Genomic DNA, 25,427 nt, shown 5'->3' with positions numbered 1-25,427 from the left:
CAACAGAAGCACTTTTCTTCCCCGACACACACACACACCATATCACGACAACGCAGCATTCAACCCGTCTTCGATCTTGCGCCCGCCCCTCTTTCTACACCACTCTGTCACCCTCCCGCCGTTTCTCTTCTCTTCCCTCCTATTGTCCCTTCAACACCAGCTCGCATCATTCTACCTAGAGATACTTCCGTCTCCCTCTTGCAGCATACCTTGACTAAGCTTTTAGTGCTGTGTCGGTATCTCTGATTGGGATGTTGATAGAAGTGCTTTTTCTTGGGGAAGTGCGGGTGAAGGGGAAGTGAGGGAGAGAAAGGATAGTGGACTATGCGTGGAAAAGTGGTGGAAAGGAGGGGTAGCCAGCTACAAAGGCTCCAAAGTGGTGCAAGACGATCCTAACCCTAAGTTGATACCTTGCAGAGTTGGGATATCCACCACCCCCCAGGTCTTGGGGAGGGAGTTATTCCTTGTTCGAACGTTGCAGATTTTTTTCCCACGTACAATCGCCGCTGACTTTTATAGGCTTCAAGTCTCTCTCGGAAGTCTGGCGAGGATGAAGAGGAGAGACTTGCCGTCGACCTGGGAAAGCGGTGATGTTTGGATCGGAACTTGTCTGTAACGTTCTCTCTGCTCAAACTACGTTCGTTCAGCGTATTCTTTTCACCCCCTCATCCTTATCTCGATAACGATACCGGGGGTGGAAATGATACTCTTCGAAACCTCTCCATTCCGGACTCCATTCCCCTCTTTCTCTAAACCCTCTTTCAGGGTAACCGGATGAGGGGGAAATGGACAAGATGGTTTTTTGCGTTCCAGTTCTACACCTTTTTTGCCATCTTAAAAAAAAGGGGGAAGAACGAATGCCCGTTGGTACGGTCTTCGTGTGTTTGTTGCGTTGCGGGGTTTTGGAAACAAAGGCTTCGTTTGGCTGCGGTAGGGATGGTCAGCGGTACAAGGGATTTGGTTTTTCTCGAGGCACGATCAATTTCCCCCGTCCCAACGCACCTCTTGCTCCTTCCATCTCTCTCCGGGAAAAACCCTACCGTCATCATATCCCGGGGGAAGTGAACGACCGAAAACAAAGCACGTCTCTACGGAGATCTCCCTCCCCAAACCTGGGCGGTTGTGCTGGTAGAGCTTTGCGCTCGTCTTTTCGCCGTTTGATCTCTTCGGGATGGATGGCGAGACTTCTCGAGAAAGTGTGGGGGAAGAGGAAGAACCGGCGTGGACGGGGGGAAGTCAAATTTTTCTATCTCTCGGATTGTGGGTATTGACAGATCCCTTTTCACTACCACCGTCGACCCGGTCTCTTCCTTCGTAGGTGTGGGATCGACCTCGGTCGAGGTAGGGCGCAAAGGATCTGTTTTCTGCTCACACTCCTCTCACATCAAATACCAAGCTTTCGCAAAGACTACACCCGCTGAATGCATGTGATCCACACACTCTCTTCTGAAAATCAATCGGCAAGCATGGTGAATGACAACTCGATCAGCTCGATGGAAGTACAAGTACAGAAGTTTGCGTTAGATCTAGTGCTCCTCGTCATCACCAGGGATGCTCTCCACCACATCCAACTCCTGCAGTGCCTCCCTGATGATCCTCACACCCTTATCCAGGTCCTCCTCACTGATAACCAGCGGAGGAGCCAGCCTGATGATGTTCCTGTGCGTCGGCTTTGCCAACAAACCTTTGCTCTTCAGCAACAAGCACAGCTGCCATGCGGACCTACCCTTGCTGGACTTGCTCTCATCAATGACAATGGCATTGAGCAGACCTCTACCCCTAACGCTGGACAGCAGCGGGTGGTCGATGGCGCGCAGATCGCTGCGGAATTTCTCGCCGAGCACCTCGGCTCGATCGCAGAGGTTTTCATCCAGCAAAACGTCGATGGCTGCACTGGCGACGGCGCAACCAAGAGGGTTTCCGCCGTAGGTGGAACCGTGTTCGCCAGGTTTGATGCAGAGCATGACCTCCCTATCCGCGAGGACGGCGGATACGGGGTAGACTCCACCGCTCAGAGCTTTGCCGAGGGTGACGATATCGGGACGCACACCGTCGTGTTGGTGGCAGAGGAGCTTTCCGGTTCGTCCGAGACCGGTTTGGATCTCGTCGCAGATGAAGAGTACGTTGTGCTTGCGACAGAGCTGTTCGACGCGTTTGAGGTATCCATCGGAGGGTACGACGATTCCAGCCTCGCCTTGGATGGGTTCCACGAGGAAAGCGGCGACCTCGTGACCGTACTTGTCGAGGACCTTTTCAAGGTCATCGGCGTTGTCGTAGCGGATGACCATGTCGTCGACACCGGGACCTACACGGTCGAGGAAGGGACCGAACCCAGTTCGCGATTCGGGATCGGTAGACATGGAGATGACACCCAACGTTCGACCGTGGAAGTTGCCGCTGACAGAGAGCAACCTAGCCTTGCCCTCCGGAATACCCTTCTTCATGTACCCCCACTTGCGGGCCAGCTTGAGCGCCGTCTCGACCGCCTCGGCACCCGTGTTCATGGGCAACACCATCTCGTACCCGAACGTCTTGGTCACCTTCTCCGCGAACGGTGCGAAGGCCGAGTTGTAGAACGCGCGCGAGCTGAGCGTGAGCTTCTGAGCCTGAGCGACGAGCGCGCCGACGATGACCGGGTGGCAGTGTCCTTGATTGACGGCGCTGTAGGCGGAAAGGAAGTCGAGGTACTGTTTTCCCTCGGGGTCCCAGACGTGTGCGCCTTGGGCGCGGTCGAACACGACGGGCAAGGGGTGGTAGTTGTGCGCGCCGTATTCGGCTTCCTTGTGGATGACGTCTTGGGTGGAGAGCGTGGAGGAAGAGGTGGACGCGGTGGAGGAGACGGCGTGAGCGACGGTCTTGAGCGTGGTGGGGATTGAGGCGACGGCTGCGCCGACCGACGAAACGGTTGCTGTAGGAGCCATGGTTTCAAGGACGACGAAAATGATGATCCGAAGACAGTGTGTGATGGAGGGACAACAAAGTGCGGACGTTCCGACAAGTGGTAGGCTTATATGTGTTTGCACCAAACGGGTGAGAAGCAAAATCTGCTCAAGGACAAGGAGACGACAAGGACAAGGGAGGAGAGAGAGGAGAAGGAGCTCAGCCGGTTGCTAGTCCGGCAATCAAGTTGCTCCTGCTGTGACTCTGGTCGTCACCGTCAAGGAGTCGAGAGAGAGTGCATTTGGCTCGCTCGCCATGTGAACCATGTGCCGGGCATGCCACGTACAACGCCAAATGCGCTCAGTGTGAATGGCTGAAATCGCTCCCTCGCTATCTGACAAGGGAGGGTCAAGTGACGCGTGTCAAGCAAGAGACTCGTCCGCTGCCGTTGCTTAGTTACTGCTCGGATATCATCACGGCAAAACGCGAGCGGCAGGATAACCCCACACTTTATCGGGCCAAGCAAACTGCGAGCAAAACCAAACTTTACGCCAGACAGCCTAGCGGAACCTCTGGCGGAACATGGACGCGTCCCCCGGCTACTTGTTCGGCAAGGGAATACAGATAAACACTTTTCGGCGTAACAAATCACAGTGAAAGGAGAATGGCCATCGGGTGCACCGAACGAGTGGACGATCGATCCAGGGTCCATCCGAACTGGAATTTTTTGCGAAGAAACGGGCGAAAAAAGTGAACTTCGAGGCTTGTCTGCTCCACACTCCTTGTGCTCTTGCTTCTCTGTATCCACTGCTCGCTTGCTTTCCATCATACCCACACCGCTTCCGCTCAACAACGCCACCATGCCGGCGTCACAGAACAGCAAGCACAGCCTGGCAGCGTCAAAGCGCAAAGCAGCCTCCACCTCCTTCTCTACACCACCCCTCAAGAAGAAGAGTGCTGCCACAAAACGTCCCGCCAACGATGACGACTTCATCATGACGCTCGACTCGGACGACGACGTAGAGGACCTCGATGCAATCAATGCCGAGGCAGACGATGCAGATGCCGCCGCTAGCGAATCAGAATCAGAACCAGAACCAGAGCAGACCGCCCAAGCACCGGCAGATGAGAAGCTCACAAAGAACCAACGCAAGCGCAAGGAAAAGGCGCATCTCGCAGGAAAGGAAAAGATCGTCGAGTCCGTTGCTGCTCGCTCCAAGTCGAACGGTGTAGTCAATGGTAAAGATGGAATGGCTTTGGACAAGGACTTTGAGTTTGACATCTTTGGCGACGGTTCCGGCGCAGACTATGCTGGTGCAGAGTCCAGTGGCTGGGATATGAGCGTTACCGGCACGAGGATGCACAAGAAGTTGAACGTCGATGATATCATCGAAAAGAGGAGAAAGGATCTTCCTGCTTTGCCCTTGCCTGCTGATGACGACGACGAGCAAGAGTCCGAAGACAGCGCAGCGGATGACTCCGAAGACGACCTGGACGACGATATCAGATTCGCCGAGTACGAGGACAGCGACGACGATGAAGACCGATTCGGTGGTGGTGACGCCAACATTGCAGGTGACGACGAGGATGATCAAGACGCAGCAGAGGTGGATAGCCAAGAAGATCCACTCAGCAGCGACGCATCCGACGCTTCTGATGACGATGATGAGGCGCAAGACACTCAGATCGCAGAACAGGACCAGGACTCGGACTCGAGCCAAGACGATTCCGACTCGGAAACCGAACAGGAGAAAGCCAAGAAGGCCGCCTTCTTCGCCGAAGAACCCTCGTCCGCCTCGTCTTCCGCCAAATCGAAATCCACTGCCACGGAAACCTCCTTCTCCACCTTCGCCCTCTCGCGCCCCGTGCTGCGCGCCCTCTCCTCCCTCTCCTTCCACAAACCCACCCCTATCCAATCCCGCACTATCCCCCTCGCCCTCGCCGCCAAGGACATCGTCGCCGGCGCCGTCACCGGTTCCGGTAAAACCGCTGCCTTCATGATCCCCACCATCGAACGTCTCACCTGGCGTGCCAAATCCTCCAACATCCACGAAGCCAAGACGCGCGTCCTCATCCTCGCCCCCACCCGCGAACTCGCCATCCAGTGCTACTCGGTCGGCAAGTCTATCGCCAAGTTCACCGACATCCGCTTCTGCCTCTGCGTCGGTGGTCTCTCCGTCAAGAGCCAGGAGGCCGAGTTGAAGCTCCGACCCGAGGTCGTCATCGCCACTCCCGGTAGGCTCATCGATCACGTGCGCAACTCTGCCAGCTTCACGCTCGACGACATCGAGATCCTGGTCATGGACGAGGCGGATAGGATGTTGGAGGACGGGTTTGCGGATGAGCTAAACGAGATCGTCAAGAGCTGCCCCAAAGGTGCGAGGCAGACCATGTTGTTTTCGGCTACGATGACGGACGATGTGGAGCAGTTGGTGAGGTTGTCGTTGAAGAGACCGGTGAGGTTGTTCGTTGATCCCAAGAGGAGTACTGCCAAGAAGCTCATTCAGGAGTTCGTACGTGTCAGAGGGACAGGGAGTGGCGGGGTGGCGGGTGCGGATGGTTTGGCAGGCGTTGAAGACCTACCCACCACACCGGCAGCCACGGGTAGGAGCGAAGACGCCCAACGACCAGCACTGCTTCTCTCGCTCTGCACGAGAACCTTCACCACGCAGACGATCGTCTTCGTTCGTTCCAAGAAGCTCGCCCACCAGCTCAAGATTGTCTTTGGTCTACTCGGCCTATCCGCCGGTGAATTGCACGGAGATCTTTCGCAGGAGCAACGTATCGATGCGCTGACCGCGTTCCGCGACGGAAAGACGGATTTCCTGCTGGCGACGGACCTCGCCTCTCGCGGTCTCGACATCAAGGGAGTCTCGACCGTGATCAACTACGACATGCCCGGATCCTTCGAATCCTACCTCCACCGTGTCGGCCGTACCGCCCGAGCCGGTCGCAACGGTCGTTCCGTCACCCTCGTCGGAGAAGCCGACCGACGCATGCTCAAACTAGCCATCAAGCAATCCACCTCGGAACAGGTCAAACATCGGATCATCCCCGCCCCCGTCGTCGCGCAGATGCTCGAGACGCTCGAGACGCTCAAACCCGAAGTCGACACTGTCCTGCGCGAGGAGAAGGAAGAGAAAGCTTTGCGCATTGCAGAGATGGAGTTGAAGAAGGGAGAAAACATGGCCTCGCACGCGGACGAGATCTTCTCCCGTCCCAAACGAACCTGGTTCCAGAGCAAAGCCGACAAGGAAACAGCCGAAGCTATGAGCAGAGCCAAGTACGAAGCCACGCAAAAGAAAGACGGTAGGGATAAATATGCAGGGTTGAGCAGGAAGAAGAGGAGAAGCAAGATGATGCGAGAGGAGATCGAGAGGGAGAGGAAGGAGGCTAGCGCTTCCGGCGGTGCAAAGACGGCACAGGGTGGTAGCATGGATGCGGGTATCAGGGCGGCCAAGAAGGCTAGCAGACCGACCAAATTGGGTGTAGCTCCGGTGAAGGTGGTCAACAAGGGCAAAGCTAAAGGGAGCAAGGGGAAGAGTGCGGGGAGCAAGCCGGGGGGTGGGGGCAAGGTGAGGAGCTCGTTCAGCAGGGACTTTGGTGACAAAAAGCGTCGCTAAGCCAACTTGCTCAGGTGGTCGGCGGCCAACTCTCCTCGACCTGCGCTGTGTTTGTTTGTATCCAGCCACATCCTGCTTTCATTCGTGTTTTTCTACCTCTTGTCAATCCCTCGTCCCAGCATCGCAACCGTTTCGCTTCTGAATGTCCGACTCTTTCACACACAAACACACATTGCAGCTTCTTCGGCGCATCCTTTCGTTGTGCCGCTCAGCTCGTTCATTTGAAACCGGACGATCGTCGCTCGAACGGCGAAAGAAGATTTTTGACATTTCGGCGATACCTCGCCCGAAACCTTTCTTGTTCGGAATTCGCTGTTCAATCCGCACCGCCGTACACGGCGAGCAGCGCATCTCCCACACCGCTCGGTGTAAGCACTCCGACGTCGCTGAACAAAAACGTGACCAGATCCGGAGTTGTATAGTCGATCTGTGTTTCGTTTCCAGCAGCCAAAAAAGGGGGGATGTCAGTTGGGAACGCTACTTCCACGCAATCCATCGGGGGCTGGAATACTTACTGCAGGGTTCATCATCTCCTGAGTCCGCGACATAACTCTCCTCGCCCTGCCATCATCCTCCTCGCCGCTGCCCAGCTTTGGTGTTCCCTCCGCTACCTCCTTCTCCGCATCCGCCGCATCTAGATCCGGGAACTGTAATAGCCTGCCCTTGCCGTTCGTCGGTAGATCGTACTGATTTAGTGGGAACATTCGTAGGAACTTGAAGCTCTCTGCCAATGCGAAGAAGGGTTTTCCACAGCTCTTTGCGATGATCCCCATTCCGCTGGTGCCGACAGCGTTGAGGATGCCACCGCTTTCGACGACTCCCTCTGCGCCGGTGAGGACGAGGTCGACTTTCGGCATGGTGTAGGCAACCGCGCTGTCGAGGATGACTGTGCAGGGGATACCGACCTTCATCAGCTGTGCGTAGGTCTTCAACCCTAACCCCTGTGGGCGGGACTCCGTTACATACACCGAAATGCGTTTTCGTTGTTGCAGAGCAGCGGTTTTCAACACCTGCATAACCACGCGCGAGTAGGAATGCGTCAAAACGACCGAATCGTCCGCAATGAACGGCAATACCAATTCGCAGATCTTCTCTCTACAGGACGGAACCGTATGCGTAGCGAACTCGTGCGCTAAGCTGGAGAGGGACGCCTTGTGCGCTTCAAAGTCGTCCCCTGAATCCCACGATTTGGTCACTACAAACCGCGTAAACAGATCCAACCCCGCAGTCGCCGGTACAGGATTCTCCAACGACTGCTTCAGCCGTTGCGATGCAGACCGAATGTTCTCCATCAACTCCGACGTCGTCGCAGCCCTAGATCGGGATACCAGCTCCGAAAGCGCAAAGATCGCCGCGATGGGAAAAGGAAGCTCCGAATCCGAGGAGAGCAGAGAGTGGTAGTAGGAGATGATGTCGAATTCTTCGTCATTGTTGTTGTGGTTACTGCTGGTGGAGGCGGTAGGTGTGGGTGAGGAGTGCAGCGTGGGTACGCCGGCGACGGTGGAGGATGTTGCGCTCGATGTCATCATGTCCAAGCTAGACGGTCGTTGCGTTGGCAAAAGAGAGCGAGAGAGAGTGATGGTTTGAGGAGGTTCCTTTCTAAAGAAACCCTTGAAAAAGAAGCGCTGCACAAAACGCCGTTCCCGAGAGCCGACCCTTTTTTTTTCTTCTTTACTTGAAATCCAGATCTTACACTGCTCCTGATTTGGAAACCCCTTTGGACTGTCAGCAGCCGCTCTTCTCTTAAGACAGTTTGGATTGCACGTAAGAACTTGTCGGGCTCTGCATGCTCAACAAGGATGTTCACAGCCGGTCGTGATGGTTTCGATTCTCCCTGAGCACTTTCACCAACCCTCAGCTATGTACATCCATCAGATTGAAGTCGGTCGAAGAACAAAGCTGCGATTAAACGATTCCGTAATGCGCTAGAACGGACAAGAGGCAGAAAACCAGAAACAAAGCTAGAACCGGACAAGGCGGTGACGGGTGCGAGTGCGAGTGCAATATACAAGAGGAAGGAGGGCAAATGATGCAGGCGTGTTGGAGTTAAAGGTGATGAACCTTCTCTGTGCACAACGACGGTGGTGCTGGCATTCAAGACAGATGGCGAGAAAGGGAGACGGCAAACGAGGTCGAGGCAGCGTCGACTAGGCACCTTGCAGCTGCGAAACCGACCTCAGCATTCCCACGCATTCATTACTCGTGGCCGGCTGAGCCACCTCCGACAAAGCTGTCGACTGATAATGCTGTCCGAGTTGGTGCTGCTGATGCTGATGCTGGAACATCGCTTTGTACTGAGGCAAGCTTGTCTGTTCGTAAAATTGCGAGCCTGCACTCGACATTGGTGGCGCACCAGCCGAAGCACAGGTGTCCCACAGGCTGGGGTCGATCTGGCTAGCATCTTGACTGCTCATCAGACAGCCGTTCGTCATCATCGGATACGTTGACGCTCCCGACATCATACTTCCCTGCAGACCAGCCGACGACAGCTGCCCCTCGCATCCCGAGCAGCCCATGTTGGCCACCGACAGCTGGTTGAATTGAGGTCGACTTGAGCCGTGCACCTCAAACGACCGCGCATCGCGAAGGTCTGGCGTGCGTGGAAAGTGTGGCAGCTCTGAGGCCGAGGCGAGCGCGTGAGGCGTGGGACACATGCGGCTGCTGTTGCTCACCGGACTGTAAAAAGTCTGCGAGGTGCTCGACATATAGCACGAGGCCGCGCTCGATCTGCGCGAAAGGTCGAACCCCTCGTAGCTGGTGCCCGACGATGGACAGGACGACATGGCCGTCGCGCTGTATGGAGTGCTGGCGTAGTCGGCAGTGTTCTGCATCGGAAAGCCGTACGAAGCAGTCGAAGGATCGTGCTCGAGCTTCAAACTGGATAGATACTGACACTCGAGACCGTGTGGGAAAGTGGAACGGCTGTGAGGCGGCAGGGCACTGCGGTTCATCGAGATCGAGTTGCTCATAATGGTGGTTGGACCACCACCGACACCGGCGTAAGTGCCTTCGGCATCTGCATGATTGCGTCGTGTGTGCTTGGTGAGAGTGGTCTTGCGGCAGAACGACTTGCCGCAACCTGCAACAAGACATTTGTACGGTCGCCTTCCCGTGTGGATCCTCCTGTGACGCGCCAGCGAGCTCGAGTCAGAGCTGAAGCGAAAAGTGCAAAAGGAGAGGAGGTCGTCAGCGAGCTTCCTTGAGCAGCACCGACGGTTCTTCTCGGCGGCCAACTTACAATGCTTTGCTGCATGATTCGCAGACGTGAGGTCGTTCGCCAGTGTGGACGCGTATGTGAACGGTCAGAGCGGATCGCTGGATGAAAGTCTTGCCGCAGTCACGAAATTGGCAGGCGAAGGGACGTTCTTGGCTGTGGATACGAGCGTGTCTGTGGCATTGACAGTCGAGATGAGACCAAGGAGGGAATGTTATGGTGGGTCAGCTCCAGGTCCGCTGACACACTTTGTGGCCGAATCCAAGCACACATGAGGACAAAGGAACCGGTAATACCGAACATCGTCGGCGCCAAATTCCCACGTGGCAGTGTTGGACAGGCAGAGTTGCAATTTGTAAGAGCGATCTGCAGCGATCTGCAGGCGCAATATTGCACACAATAGCCTTAGCCCTGCCGATCCTTTGTCTCCGCATCGAGGTCTGATCAAGCCTGCCCTTTGTCGCAGTATCCGATCGCGTCTTCAACTCACCTTGCCAAGTCTGAGCGCCTGTGACGGGTGAGAAGTCAAAGGAGCGTTGGATGCAGTGGTCCGAAAGATGGTCATCAAGACAAGGTCAGAACGAGTGAAAAAAGCGAGGCAATATTCGTCGGTGAAAGACCTTCATACACACCTAGAGAATGCTTTGGGGCACCCGGGGTACTTGCAGTCGAAGGGTCGACACTCCTTGCGCTGATCTTCGTGTACGAGCTCTGCGACACCGTATGTAAGACCGCGAATGTTCGTCAGTGTTTGGCACGTGTACGAGAGGATGGTGAGGTCAACCTTCAGCGTCAAAAACTTACCCAAGATATCCATACTGGAAAGCGTGTTGATGGAAAGGTGATGGGAGATGATGGTGATGATCTTCTGAGTCGAAGAAATAAGCGCCACAAAGTACCGAGGGAGGTCAAGCCTGCCAAAATGTGGGCCGCGGACAATGCTGAGTCGGGCAGTGAGGCGAGCAGCGAAGCAAGGACCGTGAGTGTGGAATCGTCGAAATATAGGAAATGTGGAATGAACCCGGAGGCTTACACGGAAATTTGATGAGGAAGAAGACGGGGGCGACCAAAGTGGTGGAGAGAGGGTCTCGTTATAAGGATCAGGGATCGACTGGGCTTGACGCGGAGGGGAGCTCCACAGCAGAAGTCATCGAGGTGAGACTGCTGTGCGAAGCTCGGCCAGCATAGCAAAATCAGAGAGCAGCTGACCTACTGAAACGGAAACCAAGGAGGAAATACGAGAAACTGTGTTTCTGCAGCCGCCGATAGGGTGTGGCGGAATCTATAGTGCGGTGCCGTGAGCAAGATTGTGCAGGCTCGGGCACGAATTTTGGCCGAATGAAGGCTAGCGCCGCTAGACAGGAAATGCTGATAGCTCAGCACTTGAGCAGAGGCGGTAGGTAGACGAGTGGCTGAATGGGAGGACGGAGTCAAAGCTCAAGCAGCTGATGAGACTGCAGACGGAGAAAGTTAGCCAAGATGCGGACAGAAGACAGAAGCGAGACGGATGTTCAGCTGTCAGCATCTATTCGACAGCAAGCTTCCAAGCAGCAATCCCACGTCTTCTCTGTTTCCCCTTCTGCCCCTCTTTATTGCTTGACGTGCGTGCATGTGCAGCTCTGTTTAGCGCCATTTATTTGTGTGGCCCTTTTCTCCTTTGTCTCTTTCCAGTCCGAGCGCAGAAAAAAAGGAAAGCGACTCATACAATGCCGCTCGCATCCTACAAGCAGTCTGCATATGACAGCATAGCTGACCATCGGCATTGTGTAATCGCTCGTCTTTGAAAAACACAATGCCGGGCGACGTGATCTAGAGCAGATCAGATAGGCCAGCAGGATCCTATTGTGTGGCGAGAGAAATGCTGTGCGAGGCCGGATCGACAAGGGTAAGCGAGGTTTGCAGAGCGATACAAGGGCGCTTGTCGAGGACCCACGTCGAACCAGAGTAAGTGGACTATGATTCACAGTCGACTAGTCTGCGCGGTGGCGATGCCCGCCAACAATGTTGACCAGTTCGAATCGTTGTTGTTCTGTAGGTACATAGGACGAAGGGAGCGCGTCCGCCGTTGCAGCCGCTACAAACAAATGCCGACGTCACCCGAGCTTCGTGTTGCCACTTGCTGACTAGCCGGTGTCTAGCTCCCGACATGGCAACCGCCCACGAGGCGCAGCGCATTGGTCGACAACCAAGATGAAGGTCGGGTGGGCTCGAGAATCTTAGTATTCTTGCCCTCTCGCACAGCATCGCCCCAAGTTGTCGGTGCAGCGAGTGGGCACTGGACCTGGAAAGCTCGGGAAATGAGCGAAGAGCAAAGGGGAGATGCGCATGCAGTACGATTCTGAAAAAAAATCCCCCATGCGATCGGAGACGGCGTGGCGAAGCGGGAAATTCCAAGCCGAGCCAGGTGTCACATCCCTGATCATCAATCCTGAAATGTGTCTTGTCTTTGTATGCTCTCCTGTGGCATCGCTCCCGTCATTCAATTGTTCCTTTACTTGCATTTGCATCGAACCGAAGCAGCGTTCATGCGCGTCCAGATCCTGGTCGCATTCCTCCGAACTCGAAAGACCAGGTCCATGACTCGGATTTGAGGCCAATAAGGAGGTTGATGCGCGCGTCGAACGCTGACATCAAGAGAAAGAAATACATTGGGGCAACATTACGTTGCAGTGGACAGTCCGTGACTGCCACCTCGAATGAGAAACTCTCAACCTTCAAGCGATGGGCGCCAAACGCGCAAGTATGACAGCAAAGCTTACTTCCTCGAGCGCTGGTCGGAAGCGTGTCAACATACGTCGGCGTTGCAGCTAGAGCCCGGACCCATCCGAGTGGGATGAAAACGTCAAAGCGTGGGTATCTCGGTGCCTCTCCTGGAAGTTCGGCAAACTGCTCCGCAAGCTTGGGATTGGCCTGGACTCACGGACCTCGTGTCTCATTGCCAAGGGCACCAGATCAGCACCAGCTGGACTGCATCTGAAAGCCGCAGAAGCCGAGCTGGTGTGAGCAGTGAAGAGGAGTTCGCCACCTTGTCGTTCAAGGCATCATGGTAGCGCTCCGCAGACGGACCAACTGAAGCTGCCGAGCTGCGCTAGCTTGCAAGCTGCGCCATAGCGTGGGAGCATTCCCGTCCATCCAGATGTGATAGGAGTAGGTGAGGTGAGCCTTTCCCGGGCATTTGGCAGGGGCAGTGATGCGTTTCTGCCCTTGCGACATAGCCGAAGCTTTCCAGATTTCGGACCAGGTTTCTGCTCAAGCGAGGCGGTCATATTCCTGGCTTGCTTATCTTGCCCGACGAAGTACACTCGATAGATGTCGAGGGTTTCGTATTCAACAGAGCAAGGATCCCTGACTTTTCATGACGGCATGGCCTCCGCCGAAATGAAGTCTTGTCAGTCCGGACCGGTCGTGTCGAGCGGCCTTGCGATGTCTGTGAGCCCGCGAAGATGTCACTGATCGCCTTCGTGGTGCCTGCAAGGGCAAACAGACCGAATGCCGTTCAACGTCGTTGCGTCGATCTCGATGCGAAACTCAGTAGGGATGTAAGGCCAATCCGTCGGAAGGCTCCCTACGGCACGGACCTTTCTGGTCTAGGAAAAGCAGGGATCCTCGAAGACGCACAATCTCAAGTGTGACGGCTTGATCTGCAATTTTCGCATGTGTCCGTTGCGATGACGGTGTTCGTTCGAGGGCAGAGGCTTTCGAGCTTGAACTTTCGAGGCCGTATGTAACGCAAGCAAGCAAGAATAATTATGCGATAAATGTTTGGAGTTTGTCCGCGAACGTCCCGTCATTGACCGCAGGCTCCATTGTTCAAGTAAGTTAGCGTTGATGAGGGGTTTGACAGATTCGCTTAATCCCTGCATCCGCGACGCGGGTCGCGACAGAGCCGAGTGCCACATCCGCATGATCCACTGCCTCGTCAAGTTGTGCGATACATCGTACATCGATTGTGCTGCAGAGATAGATCCGGAACAGTATTGAACAGCGTTCTGAACAGCGTTCTGCGCCCTCCAGAGATAGGAGGTGTGTTTCTGGCTCATGTGAACCGATTGATCGTCCTGACTGCTTGTACGTCACGCATGACGCTCTCTCGGGCCGACAAGATAGGCCCCGCCTTTCGGGCCTGATTTCCTCAACCTGAAAAGGATCTGCGTCAGTCAATCGATTCGGATAGGTGTAGGGACGCATTGACGTCGCGCTGTTTCGGTCTGTGCCACGGTATACGACTGGTCGGTGAAGCATGTGTGTCCAGGACACGGCCTGCGTGAAGGATCTTGGCGGTCGTGCCGAAGGACTCTTTTGCTTGACTTTTGTTCGGTTCTGAAGCAGTTCATGCCCAAAGATAAGTTGCCGATAGTTCTAAGAGACGCGCACTGGCCAATTTTGGTCGGCAAGCCTCTGAACGTCCGAGAGATCCGAGCCTGGGCTTTCATTTCGTCCATCACTGCAGAAAGCATGTGCCAGTGCAGCGGTGCAAGAGACCGGATTCAGCACAGAATAAAGGCGGCAGAATTTCAGATGCACACGCTCGAAGCTCCGGAGCGACGAGACCGTGCGAGTCGGATGCGGGTGCCGCATGCCTGGCTGTGAAAGTGGCTCGGGCGTCATGGTCATGCAATCGCTGCTGCTTTGTCGTGCTGGTCACTAACAACTGTTGAACACGATTACGTGGTTGCAGGGACGCGTCGCTCGAGCCGCTGCTAGAAGTCATTTTGAGCGGCCGGCGATTCGTTGCGAGACTGTTTGAGAAGTTGCGACAACCTTTTGAACCCGGAGAGACTCGCTCGAGAGCTACCAAGTGCAGGGAAAGTGTGATTTGATCGTCAGCTGATCAAGCGCACGGAATGTGTGGCCAGATTTTGGAGAAGGCGAGCAGTAAGCGAGGCAAGTGTTAGAACGCAGCACATCCGCAAAAGACTGTGAAAAGGGGTCCATTTCGTGACACATGAGCCGTGTGGCTACCGTTGCTGTTGATCGTTTGGAAAATGCGAATAGTCTGTTGGGCTATGCCAGCTGCAAGCCGGGATGATCAATGATAACATTGACAAGAGGCTGAAAGAGAGGAGCGCCACGTGCGAAGTCGTCGGCCTCGGCCCATGCGAGGATCTCTTGGGCGCTTTGGACATCTTGATGCCCGTTGGCGTGGGGCGGGGAGGCGACGGATGGCCTTCTTATGCTGCTTCCCATCGGACCAGTTGTCGTTGGTGAGCCAAAGCTTGAGACGGGATCGGTCTCGTCGGCTTCTTGCAGGGCTTGAGCAAGGCTCTCGGCCTCGAGGAGCTTGTCGATGGACACCGGTAGCGATCGACCCTCGGATGCGGCAGCGAGCTGCAAGAGTTGGAGCTCCTGCTGTCGATGCGCAGCACGGAAGAGGTACGATACGGGAATCCAGCACCAGCCGAGACATTTGCTGGGCTCCATGATCTGAGCCTGTGCCACCGGATTTTCAGGATCGTATCGGACGCTTGCTTTCATAAAGATGGTGACGTAGTGCTTTCCGTTTCCCTTCTCGCCGTAGTCCTTCATGCGAACCGAATTCTGGGCTGTGAGAAACTGCAGAGGCGTGGGAGGTATACGTGGCACGAGGTCGTCGAGTGGCTTCGATGCTGCCGCGGCCGAAGGTGACGCCGAGTCAAAGGGGGACGGCGACAGCGCGGTGGACGCCAGGATAGGCTGTGAGGGAGACTGCGGCCCAAGGTGCGCATGTAGAGATGGTGGCGATGGGACGAGCAGCTCGGATTGAGCCTGAGACTGCGGCGGCTCGAGAACGAGACCAGTCTCCTCGAACGTCTCACGGGCGGCACAGTCGTAGAATGACTCGTGCAGCTCGAGGTGTCCGCCTGGAAGAGCGAGTGTGCCCGCGCCATGACTGCCTGTGCGTCTGCCGATGAGCACATGACCCTTCTCGTTGAGCACAAAGACGGCAACGCCGACACGAGGCACGACGGTGGCATCCGATACGGGCTGGCTCGAGATGCTCGGTGACATTGTATGCGCTTGCATGCTTGCCTACCGTCGGAGCGGTCGGGCTCGAGAAGCTGAGCGGCCCTGTTGGTCGGAAGTGCAGCGTGGCACTGACGTCGACTGTCGGTTGTGATCCGATACCGCGGCAAGAGCGTTGGCTGCGAAAAGTGCTGTAGCTGAAGGAGGCGGCCGTGTCTGTGACGAAGATGGTGTCGGGATGGAAGTAGAAGCCTGAGCCACGGGTCGTCGTCCATACGACAGGGTTCCACCGACTTCAGGCACTTTTGACGTCAGAAGGTCAGCGCCGGCGACAGCAAACTTCGGCCTCGGATGTGGACGGAATGCGCACGGCCAGCAGTCGGAGCGGTCGAGGAGGATGAGTGTGCGAAAAGGGGCGCCAGCAGTTGCGAAATCGGTGGCGGATCGATCCACAGTGTGTTGCCAGTGTCACAAGTTCAAGCCACCAATCTTGGATGCAAGCTGGTCGGTTGGGCTGAATATGGGAAACGCGGGCTTGTGCAGACGTCTCGTTTTGGTGGCAACGTGAGTCAGAGATTTCTCGTTGTTCGGCGATACGAGATTCCAGCACCGGCGACGCTGCAGACGTGACTGCCGATTCAAGGGTGCAGTGTGGCTTGATCGACAAAACCAAGCCAACCAAGCAAGCGCTTTTGCCTCGATTGCAATGGCGTGGCTGGAGCAAGGCGTAGCGAGACGTGTTCGGTGGGTCGCAAAGCGAGCTTGCTCGACGGAAGTCACAGCGCGGCATGCATGGGGGATTGAAACCTTAAAGACCCTTCATAGTGTAACTAAGTTAGCTGAGGTAGCAATCAAGGGTTTCGCCGGAATTTCCGTTCGGCAGCGCGTACTGTAGCCGTTTCGCGATTGGTGTGACGAGTTCGGATCTCATTCGGCTCGCGTCGCTCGCCTCATGGGAAGGGCCGCCTGCATCCGAGCTTTTCGCAAAAAGCACATTTTGACATCTCCTTTGCCACTCGGACCTTTGCTATCAGAAGGAGAAAAGCACGATTCGCGACGGATACGTCTCAAACTCGAGGTGCGTCTCTCCCTTGACGCGTCGCCGTCAACTCGGCGCCGGAGCATACTGGATCCAACTTGCAGCACCAGTGTGATTAGTGAGTCTGTAGAAGGATCTCACCGGGATCACAGCAGCGCATCAAGGACATGCGGTGAACCGCTCTTCCCGAATGCCACCTTTAGGACCTTGGAGCAGCTCTGGTCATTCTCATTGTTTCGCCAGGGATTTTTGGATCCGCATTTCTGAGGCTTCTTTTCCTCTGGCGAAAGGGACGCGGCATTTCGTTCTCGTGAAATTGCTCGTCTGCACAACTCTCGTCGATGCTGTGTACGCTATTTCCATGATGTAAGATCCGTACTTTGCACCTCTTTTGTGATTTTCACGAATCCAGTGCAGAGATCAACACAGGCAGGCAGGCGAGGCTGCTGTCGTTGACGCTCGGCGGTGTTGATCTGCAGTTGGCCTGCAGCAAGAAGGCCTGTTTGACGTGTTGGATGCGCTAACAGCGCTTCGGCTGTGTACATTGTTACGCGGTGCCTACACTGCATCTCATCTTGGCAAGAGTGACAGACACCTCGAGCTTGTCAATCCTCCTCCATCACCTTCCAGACATTCTGTGATTGTCGACGTTCTTTTCTTTTCCAACAGCTTCGAGGAGCTTCTTCAGGCGCAGTCAAAGCACCGCGCATTGCCGCACTCTAAGCCGCAACAGGGCAGCGACGGTGCTTCCGACTGCCTCCACTCGCTTGGTCGGGACAAAGCCCTCTCTGCTGACCATCCAGAAACATGTCGGGACAAGCACCTTCCCTTCCCAGCCTGCCTTCTGGCTTCGGCACCGACTCTTCCTACCCGCCCATGCCAGGCAGCACTCGTATCACAGCGTCGCAACCAAAGCCGGCATCGGCAGTGCCTGCAACTGTACCTGCTCACCAATCGCATCGGTCGGGTGCGCCGCCTCTGCCTCCTCTGCCGCCTGGAGCGCTTGAAAGGGAGCAGCAGCGTCTGAGACATCATTCCGCTGCTTACTCTTCCTCACCATCCACCATCTCCGCAAATCTGAAGCCAGGACAGCTTGTACACGCTCCCGCACCTCCACCACCTTCTCAACACGTTACGCACGCCTCGTCCTCCCAACAACGTCACTTTGTCGGCGGCTTTGCATCACCGCATCAGCAGCAGCGTGCATCGACGCCCGTAGGCGCTGCTCCAACTGGCCCTCCCCCACCCACAATACCCAAACCTTACCATGGGCTGGTCAACAATATGCAAGCCATGTCGCTCAACCCTGGTTCACAAGCACAAGCCTCCTCGGCGAGGAGGGCGAGTGCAAACGACCTCTACGGCAGTCACCAAAGGACAACTCACCAAACACATGATTCTCACCAACCTCCTCCCTCCTCGGGACCTCCCAGCTTAGCAGCTCCACTTCCGGACATGGCTTCGCTGGCAGCGCAGTACGAAAGAGCTAGGAACGACGGCCAACGTCTCACTTGGGCCAAACAGGTGCTCAAGTATGTCGAACGCAACTTCGCCGACGGCACAAAGATCAGCGAACCCAATCTGGTCAAGTGGACCGACGAAGCCATCTCCATCATCACCGCCAACGCCTCGTCTCCGCGTCCCGAACCTGAAGCGCTCTTCTTACGAGGCGACCTGCAGGCGTCCGGCGCTTTCCCCACCTATCTCGCCAAGAATCTCAAGGAAGCGTTCAACGATTTCGAACTTTCCGCTCGCATGGGCTGGGCTCCCAGCTGGTTCCGAATCGGCCGTGATTACGAGGTGCTTGGCGATCTCGCCCGCGCCAGAGATGCGTACGAGCGAGGAGTACACGTAGCGGATGTCGGCTGCATCTACAGGATGGGGATGGCCAATCTGCTCGCTCAGCTTGAGCTACCTACCAGCTACCCTAGAGCTATCGCAATACTACGCGATGCCGCCGACAAGGCCGACCTCGACACACCCCAACCAGCATACATCTACGGCATGCTGCTCGCCGGCGAATTCTCCCACGTCGACATTCCGTCCCACTTGCTCAGACCTGCCAACGAACCGGTGTCTGCCACCGAAGACGAGGCGCGGCGCCGTATTCAACGCGCTGCATATCTCAACTTTGCGCCGGCGCAGTTCAAATGCGGCTGGCTGTTCGAGTATGCGCAGCTCGGGTGCGCATTCGATCCTCTGCTCAGTGTGCAGTATTACAGCTTGGCATCGCAGGGAGGCGAGGTGGAGGCCGACATGGCTCTGTCCAAGTGGTTCCTCTGTGGAGCCGAATCTTTCTTTGAAAAGAATGAACAGCTCGCCTACACATTTGCAGACAAGGCAGCACGCAAAGGGCTTGCTTCGGCCGAGTTCGCACTCGGCTACTATCACGAGGTCGGTGTCGGGACGGAGAGAAACGTCGAACTTGCCAGAAAGTGGTACAGGAAGGCGGCTGCGAAGGATAATACAGATGCTCGTGAGAGGCTGCAAGCATTGCAGGCTCCACAAGCACTCGGCATCTCGCGTCAGCAACACGAAGCAGTCATGGACGACAAGCTGGTGCGCAAGCGCACTCAAGCCAAGATGCTCTCGGATCGCGAGGGTCGCAGTCCCGTCTTTGAGCGTGATCAATACCTTGGAGCCGGCGCCAGCACGGGCAGCGGCCAGGGTGGCAGTGCTGGGCAACGAAGGCCGAGCGGTCCCGTCAATGGCCCCACCAACACCAACAATGGCCGACTCGCACCGAATGCTGCTGGTGCCAGTGACTTTAAGAGCAATAACAACAACCTCGAGCTGTCGAGAAAGAAGACGATGAAGATGGTTGAAGAGACGGCCGCCGGACGCAAAAGGCCAAATTACGGGTTCGAAGGAAGACCGAGACGAGACGCAAGCACCGCGCCTTCAATGCCAACCACATCTGCTGCTCCAAAGCAGCAGACGCGGCCCGATGGTCCCCCTGCCGCTTCCGCCGCTCCTGCGCCCACGCATGCTGGTCGCATTCCCTCAGGCACGCAAGGGGCGTCAACAGCGGGCCGCCACGGAACTGGCTATACCCTGAACGACGGCAGATCCTCGCACTCCAAGCCGCAATCAGGCACCCTTCCGCCGTCGTCCAACACCTCGGCTGCAAATTCCAAACAGTCGTCTGGGTCCGACGATGCGTCCAAAAAACCGTACAACACATTCGCAGAGATGGGATTTGCGCCCCAGAAGCAGTCCAAAAAGGACGAATGCGTCATTTGTTAGCCCTTCAGACAAGCAAACCCTGTTTCGCGCAATGGCAAGCCCCTCTTCATCCGCGATCGAAAATGTCTGCGTCCATTGCATTGCATGTGCTGATTCCCTTCCCTCGGGCCATTTCACTTCTTCTTCCCCTTCTCCCCGACCCCGAACCTCTCCAACAACACTCCCGTACACGCCAACAGAGCCTCTCTTTCTTTGTCCTCTGCAAACCCGCCTCCCGCCCACCTAACTTTTCCCACTTCATCCACCAGATACGTATACCCAACGTGTTTATTATGATACCCCAAGGCATCCTTTAATAGCTCGATGTTATCGCTACTCAGGAGATACGTTGGATGAAGTTCGGGGGGGATTTGAGAACGGAGGGAGGAGATGAAGAGGCTTACAAGGTAGCTCTTCAGCGGGTTTTGTTGGAGGTTGATTTGTACCAACTGGAAGTTTGGATGACCTGAGAATTTGGCGATTGTGGGAGAGTAGAAGGATTTGGTGTGTTCTTCGGAGATCTTGCTGCCTAGGAGGGAGATGATGGAGATCTTGTTGCGCAGTATGGTGGGGGTGGAAGTTTTCGATTTGTCCGAGAGACGGGTACCGGTGAACTTGGGAAAGTACAGAGAGCGATCGGCCTTGATGAGTGTAGGTGGAGCTCTCCACGTTTTCCCACCGTGCGACTTGATTGCGTGAAAATCGTGGAAATATCCCCGAGTCGCTTCCTTAACGATCGCCTGTCTCGATGCCATACGATGTTCCGTAGATACTAGGCGATCACGTGTCTCTGCCCACGTCGAAGCCGACGACGATGGCGGAGTAGGCACTCCGATCGCGAAGGAGAGATACGGTAGTGGAAGCGTGTTGAGTTGTTCCGGTGACGACGATGATTCCCGAACCAGAGGTTTCCCTGTCGAAGTTGGCGTTTGTGAGGTCGATGCTGATGCTGATGATGGAGGTGTTGCTTCGTTCGGTGAAGACTTGTTCAACGCAACAGCGCTAGATGTGAGCATACGAGTTGGAGCACCCTCCTGCCGCAGAGCAGATCCGACCGCTGACCGCGACGAACTAGACGCAAGCGAGCGCAACATGTTCCCCTTAAGTTGTAAGCCGAACAGTATGGATGAAAGAACGGCGGTGAAATGACAAGCTGATTGATGGAAAGGAAAGCATACAAAACAAGAAAACCGGTTGCGTGGTTTACCCACAAAGTTGCCTTTTCTTCCCGACCAGCGCTCACGTTCCTCTCCGATTTCCGAATATTCCCTCACCCACTCCTGGACCAGCGCACATTCCACATTGCCTTCAACACAACACTCGCCGTGGAGGAAAGTGTACACGATCGCGCTCTCCAAACGTCACATTCATAGGTATACATTGCAGTTACTGCTACATCTGTCTGTGAAAGCTACAACGATCCAGTCGGCTACGCGCTCGACAGTGCAGTCATGCTGAAAGGATCCGACCTCCTCTCACCTTCGCTACCCGGCGTGCCCGGGTTGCTGCTCGTCATGCTCAATCCAAACCGACCCGCCGATCCTCCTCCATCTCTGAAGCTGTTGCTCCTGCTCGCCGTCCTGCTGCTATTCGCCGAGGCCAGGCTCGACGCGTTGCTGCTGAGACTCGCACTCCTCGCCCTCTGCGCCATCCCGCGGGGAGCCGGCTCGGGTTGCATGAGCGGGTCAGGTGCGCCTGCAGAGCTGTCTCTGCGTGATCGTACTGGAGATGACCCGTGACGAAGCGATCCGTTGCGCGAGCCAGTGCCGCTGTTTGTCATGGATGAGGAGCCGATTGAAGATGTGTCCGAGGCCAGCGAGCTACCGTGACGAATCGAAGAGCGTCGCTTGGCCGTACGGTTGAGATCGCTACTCGCGCCCGAAGCGCTGCGCATGATACTCGACCGCGATCCGTTCCTCGCCCTCGACTTGACCGCCGGTGGCGAAGAGGTCGGCATGCCAGCTGTCAGTGCGGCAAGTCCATCTTGACGAGCAGTGATCGAGCTGTTGCGCGTCATCAACACGGAACTCGCATCGATCGTTGCCGACTCGGTCTGGGAACGTGCCCGCATCCTTCGCCTCAGCGAATCAGAATCGTTCGATCCGCGCGAGATGGAATCCCTCTCTGAATCCTGCCGTAACTCCTCGATGTGGTCATGGTGGTAAGTAGAAGCAACAGGCGCTGAAGCTTGTCGTGCGAACGACGAACCTCCGCGGAACGATGGTGGCTGCGATTTGCGACCTAGCTCTGCTTTCGCAACGTGCTTTGCACTGCTCCGTGGATCGTCGTTGCGTGATGCCGAAGCTGCTCGCCGCATCGACGGCTCAATCTGAACCTCACCAGAAGGAACGCTGTGGCTGTATGCATCGGCACTGCTTCTGGGACCTTCTTGCGACGGGCCAGGATCCGGGTAGGTAGCAGAGCCACCGACTGATCCGTCTGCATCCAGGTCTGGTGAATCTGGCACAAGCTCGATTCCGCTCGAAGTCGACGTAAAGTTCTTGCCGCTAGCACCAAAGTCGGAACTTCTTCGTAAGCCGGAGCGCAGATTCTTGCCCACAGTTCCACTCAGGCTGCTGAGTCTGCCAGGAACGCTGTGACTCGGAGACGCCGTATTCGATTCGGATTCGGACTCGTAAGACCCGTTCAGGTCAAGATCGCCGGTGCTGCGGAGTGGCGAAATCGATTGGTCACGCAATGCAGAGCTGGCGAAACTTTCCCCGCCGGGTGTGGTGACTGGACTCGCGTCGCGAGACGACGGACCGGGCGAGCTGGGGAGAGCGTCGGATGCGGAAGCGGACAACTTTCTGCGAGTGAGTTTGCTAACGATGCCCCTTCTTGCATCTTGATATGAGCCGGCATCTTCGCTGGCGCGCCTGCGCTGCGCAACACGCGCAGCCATGACCACGTTGATGCTATCTGCGGACGGCGTCGCCGCCCCGAATATTCCACCCATGGGCGTGCCAGCACCGCTCGGCGTTGGACTCGATGGTGTCCCATCAGCTTGGTTTGCTGATGGACGCAAAGGCGACTGACCGCCGGGTCGCAACATCGGACGTCGTCCGCTCTCGGTATCGACTTTCAAGACGGGCGCCGTTTTGAGCTCCTGCTCTGTGAAGGTGATAAGCGGCGCAGCGGGCATCTGCTTGCGCACGGAAGAAGCGGCTTGGACAGCTGGTAACGGCGCGCCGCCTGATTGCGCTTGCTGTTGCAGCTGCACATCCGTCATGCCAACGTTGCCCGGCGGGTTGGCACCAAGGGGAGAGCCGAGGTTGCTCTGGCCAAGGGCCATGCCGAGGGCAGCAGCACGTTGCAATCTGGCTCTCCTCTTCCTCCAGTCCCAGTCCCTCCCTGCAGCAGCCGTGCTCTGAGTGAAGCGCTCGAAGCGGAATCCGGCTAGATCTTCTTGTTGCTGGTCATACTTGGCATCCGGGGAGACGAGCGTCGGAGTAAGGGCCTGAGCGTTGGCTTTGAAAGCTGCAAAGCGCGTCGCCGCCTCGAGACGCTCGCGAGCACGAACGTGAGTGTCGGTATGAGGAAGCCAATCGGGTTCAACAAGCTTGATGCTTCGCACTTTGGTGTGGGGCGACCACGGGGTTTCAGGGTCTGCCCGGCTTGAGCGGATCTGCATGTCCGAAGGCTGATAGGACGGGGGAGCAAGGACGCCGTAGGCCTGCAAGAACTCTTGTTGCTGCTGTTGCAGAAGAGCCGGATCTGCTCCAGGCCCTGGGCTGACGAGGATGGGCAAAGACTCCCTGCGCTCCACAAGGCTGTGAGATATGTCAATCTCTCGCAGCGAAGCTGTGCGAAAGGTCTGTGGTTGGCGCTTGAGGATGGACGGGGCTCTGCCGAGAGAAAAGGTGCTGGAAGTGGGTGAGGGGCTTGGAGACATATCATCACCGAACGCCGAGGCGTGACCCAGCGCCGCCGAGATAGAAGATGATTCGGACGCGATGCTTGGAGTGTCAGGAAGCTGGTCGCGATCGCTGGCTGCATGCGGGCTCAGCGTGGAGGAGCTGAATGAATCTTGAGTGGCGGCTAACCTAGGAGAGCCGGTGCTGGCATGAGTCGCTTCGGAGCTGGTGACACTCGAAGCACTGTTCCTCTTGTTCCTCGCAGCTGCTCGGGCCAACGGCGACCGCACATCCACGGGACGAACGCGCGCTGGTCGGGTTGGAAGAGCTGCTCCAGGACCGAGCGGCGATCTGCTTGGACTAGCTGTGTGAAGTCTACCGCTCTCCTTGCGGCGGCGTGAGCCAGAAGGACCAGGTGAGCTGGAAGAGTTCCGTTGTACAGCAACGGTCAGAGCGGGTGTGGTGCCAACAGGACTGTCGGGCGTGCTCGACTCGGAAGGTGAGGTGTGAGAGACAGGAGCTGGCCAGAAGGAGCGGCGGGTGGGGGGCTCAAGATCGACCTGCATAGGATGCTCGCAAAGGCTACTTGTAGGGTCAGAGGAGGTGATGCGGACGATGCTCGAGCGTTTGGAAAGGGTATGATCGTTTCTGCCGAGCATCTTGCGAAGCGCCAGCCTCTCTTTGGAACTGACAAGAAAGCCAGACGAGCGAGTAGAGTCGTCTTCGTCTTCGTACTCGTCGCTATCCAGGTCTTTGTCGAGACTCTCAGAGTGGGCACGGTCGGATATGTTGCGGAGTCGCGAGATCGTATTGCTCTGACCAGCGCCTGTTGTGAAGAAGACGAGATAAATGAAGCAGAAGACAGCTGCGATCAGGACAGCAGAGGCAAAGGAAGATGTCCATGTTGCAGTACCTCTAGACCATATGTCCCCTGTGCCTAGGATGTTTTTGGAGAAGAGACGATGCTTCATACCGAGCTGAGATTTCAGCGGCAACCATCCGCGCTGCCCTGATATAGAAGTCGGTGCAGCAGCGGCTAGCGACGCAGTGGCCGTCGCCAGGTGCACGGCCTCCATGATGCCAGCCCGAGATTCTTATTTGAAAGATGTCCGATGGTGGGTGGGCGAGCGCGTTGCCGAAAAGAGGCTTGGTGCGCTCGATCAACGTCTAGACTTGCATGATGAGTGCGAACAGCAATGATGAGCGGCCCTCGATGAAGAGATCGGGTTGACGCTAGCACGCGAAATGTGGATGGACCCTGCGCCCCGGAACAGGCGTGATTGAGGAGAAACCGTCGAGCTCGCCGCAGAGACGTGCTACAGTATTCCGAGATTGCGGATGGTTCCGTGATGATGGTGGTGGCTCACCGAGCAACGGATGGAGGAGCGTTATTCGAGAAGAGCAAAAGCAAGAGCAAAAGTCAAGAGCAGGAGCGAGACCAGCAGGGTGTCGTCGGTTGCGGATCCTTCGGCTAAACAGACGGCTGCAGCACCAGACGCCGCCGCCGATTGTGTGTGATGCCAAGTTCGCGGTTAAAGAGCCGTGTCGGGAACAGCCGATTTCACGCCGTGGCCCACTGTATGAAATTCCATCGATTCTCGGCTGCCACTGTAAAGTGACCCTTCCCGCCTTTTTCGGCTGCTTCTTTG

General features: G+C 56.3%; 12 protein-coding genes across 12 annotated transcripts; 5 read left to right on the top strand and 7 right to left on the bottom strand.

The window, feature by feature from the left end:
- Positions 1–1,526: 1,526 nt before the first annotated feature.
- Positions 1,527–2,921, bottom strand: PHSY_002797 (ornithine aminotransferase; the record flags this gene model as incomplete). The annotated part of the gene is made up of 1 exon (XM_012333419.1): positions 1,527–2,921. One exon carries the CDS (start codon positions 2,919–2,921, stop codon positions 1,527–1,529), a length of 1,395 nt encoding a protein of 464 aa, XP_012188809.1.
- An 819-nt stretch (positions 2,922–3,740) lies between these two features.
- PHSY_002796 (hypothetical protein) lies at positions 3,741–6,503 on the top strand (the record flags this gene model as incomplete). Its single annotated transcript, XM_012333418.1, has 1 exon — positions 3,741–6,503. The coding sequence occupies one exon, from the start codon at positions 3,741–3,743 to the stop codon at positions 6,501–6,503; it is 2,763 nt and encodes a 920-aa protein (XP_012188808.1).
- A 102-nt stretch (positions 6,504–6,605) lies between these two features.
- PHSY_002795 (hypothetical protein) lies at positions 6,606–6,854 on the bottom strand (the record flags this gene model as incomplete). The annotated part of the gene is made up of 1 exon (XM_012333417.1): positions 6,606–6,854. One exon carries the CDS (start codon positions 6,852–6,854, stop codon positions 6,606–6,608), a length of 249 nt encoding a protein of 82 aa, XP_012188807.1.
- Positions 6,855–6,967: 113 nt separating this feature from the next.
- Positions 6,968–8,032, bottom strand: PHSY_002794 (initiation factor; the record flags this gene model as incomplete). Its single annotated transcript, XM_012333416.1, has 1 exon — positions 6,968–8,032. The coding sequence occupies one exon, from the start codon at positions 8,030–8,032 to the stop codon at positions 6,968–6,970; it is 1,065 nt and encodes a 354-aa protein (XP_012188806.1).
- A 618-nt stretch (positions 8,033–8,650) lies between these two features.
- PHSY_002793 (hypothetical protein) lies at positions 8,651–10,534 on the bottom strand (the record flags this gene model as incomplete). The annotated part of the gene is made up of 4 exons (XM_012333415.1): positions 8,651–9,656; positions 9,742–9,891; positions 10,208–10,225; positions 10,350–10,534. 4 exons carry the CDS (start codon positions 10,532–10,534, stop codon positions 8,651–8,653), a joined length of 1,359 nt encoding a protein of 452 aa, XP_012188805.1.
- Positions 10,535–10,761: 227 nt separating this feature from the next.
- PHSY_002792 (hypothetical protein) lies at positions 10,762–14,307 on the top strand (the record flags this gene model as incomplete). Its single annotated transcript, XM_012333414.1, has 2 exons — positions 10,762–10,872; positions 14,047–14,307. 2 exons carry the CDS (start codon positions 10,762–10,764, stop codon positions 14,305–14,307), a joined length of 372 nt encoding a protein of 123 aa, XP_012188804.1.
- Positions 14,308–14,721: 414 nt separating this feature from the next.
- On the bottom strand, positions 14,722–15,720 carry PHSY_002791 (7,8-dihydro-8-oxoguanine triphosphatase; the record flags this gene model as incomplete). Its single annotated transcript, XM_012333413.1, has 1 exon — positions 14,722–15,720. One exon carries the CDS (start codon positions 15,718–15,720, stop codon positions 14,722–14,724), a length of 999 nt encoding a protein of 332 aa, XP_012188803.1.
- Positions 15,721–16,011: 291 nt separating this feature from the next.
- On the top strand, positions 16,012–16,290 carry PHSY_002790 (hexokinase-1; the record flags this gene model as incomplete). The annotated part of the gene is made up of 1 exon (XM_012333412.1): positions 16,012–16,290. One exon carries the CDS (start codon positions 16,012–16,014, stop codon positions 16,288–16,290), a length of 279 nt encoding a protein of 92 aa, XP_012188802.1.
- A 322-nt stretch (positions 16,291–16,612) lies between these two features.
- PHSY_002789 (hypothetical protein) lies at positions 16,613–17,726 on the top strand (the record flags this gene model as incomplete). Its single annotated transcript, XM_012333411.1, has 3 exons — positions 16,613–16,817; positions 16,903–17,065; positions 17,369–17,726. The coding sequence occupies 3 exons, from the start codon at positions 16,613–16,615 to the stop codon at positions 17,724–17,726; spliced, it is 726 nt and encodes a 241-aa protein (XP_012188801.1).
- Positions 17,727–18,154: 428 nt separating this feature from the next.
- PHSY_002788 (hypothetical protein) lies at positions 18,155–19,945 on the top strand (the record flags this gene model as incomplete). The annotated part of the gene is made up of 1 exon (XM_012333410.1): positions 18,155–19,945. The coding sequence occupies one exon, from the start codon at positions 18,155–18,157 to the stop codon at positions 19,943–19,945; it is 1,791 nt and encodes a 596-aa protein (XP_012188800.1).
- A 113-nt stretch (positions 19,946–20,058) lies between these two features.
- Positions 20,059–21,018, bottom strand: PHSY_002787 (hypothetical protein; the record flags this gene model as incomplete). The annotated part of the gene is made up of 1 exon (XM_012333409.1): positions 20,059–21,018. One exon carries the CDS (start codon positions 21,016–21,018, stop codon positions 20,059–20,061), a length of 960 nt encoding a protein of 319 aa, XP_012188799.1.
- Positions 21,019–21,353: 335 nt separating this feature from the next.
- On the bottom strand, positions 21,354–24,854 carry PHSY_002786 (hypothetical protein; the record flags this gene model as incomplete). Its single annotated transcript, XM_012333408.1, has 1 exon — positions 21,354–24,854. The coding sequence occupies one exon, from the start codon at positions 24,852–24,854 to the stop codon at positions 21,354–21,356; it is 3,501 nt and encodes a 1,166-aa protein (XP_012188798.1).
- Between the last annotated feature and the right edge of the window lie 573 nt (positions 24,855–25,427).

The sequence above is a fragment of the Pseudozyma hubeiensis genome (genome assembly GCF_000403515.1).
Source record: "Pseudozyma hubeiensis SY62 DNA, scaffold: PHS28, whole genome shotgun sequence".
NCBI classification, from domain to species: domain Eukaryota; kingdom Fungi; phylum Basidiomycota; class Ustilaginomycetes; order Ustilaginales; family Ustilaginaceae; genus Pseudozyma; species Pseudozyma hubeiensis.
The sequence above is the reverse complement of the archived record's forward strand: the minus strand, read 5'-3'. Positions and strand labels throughout refer to the sequence as shown.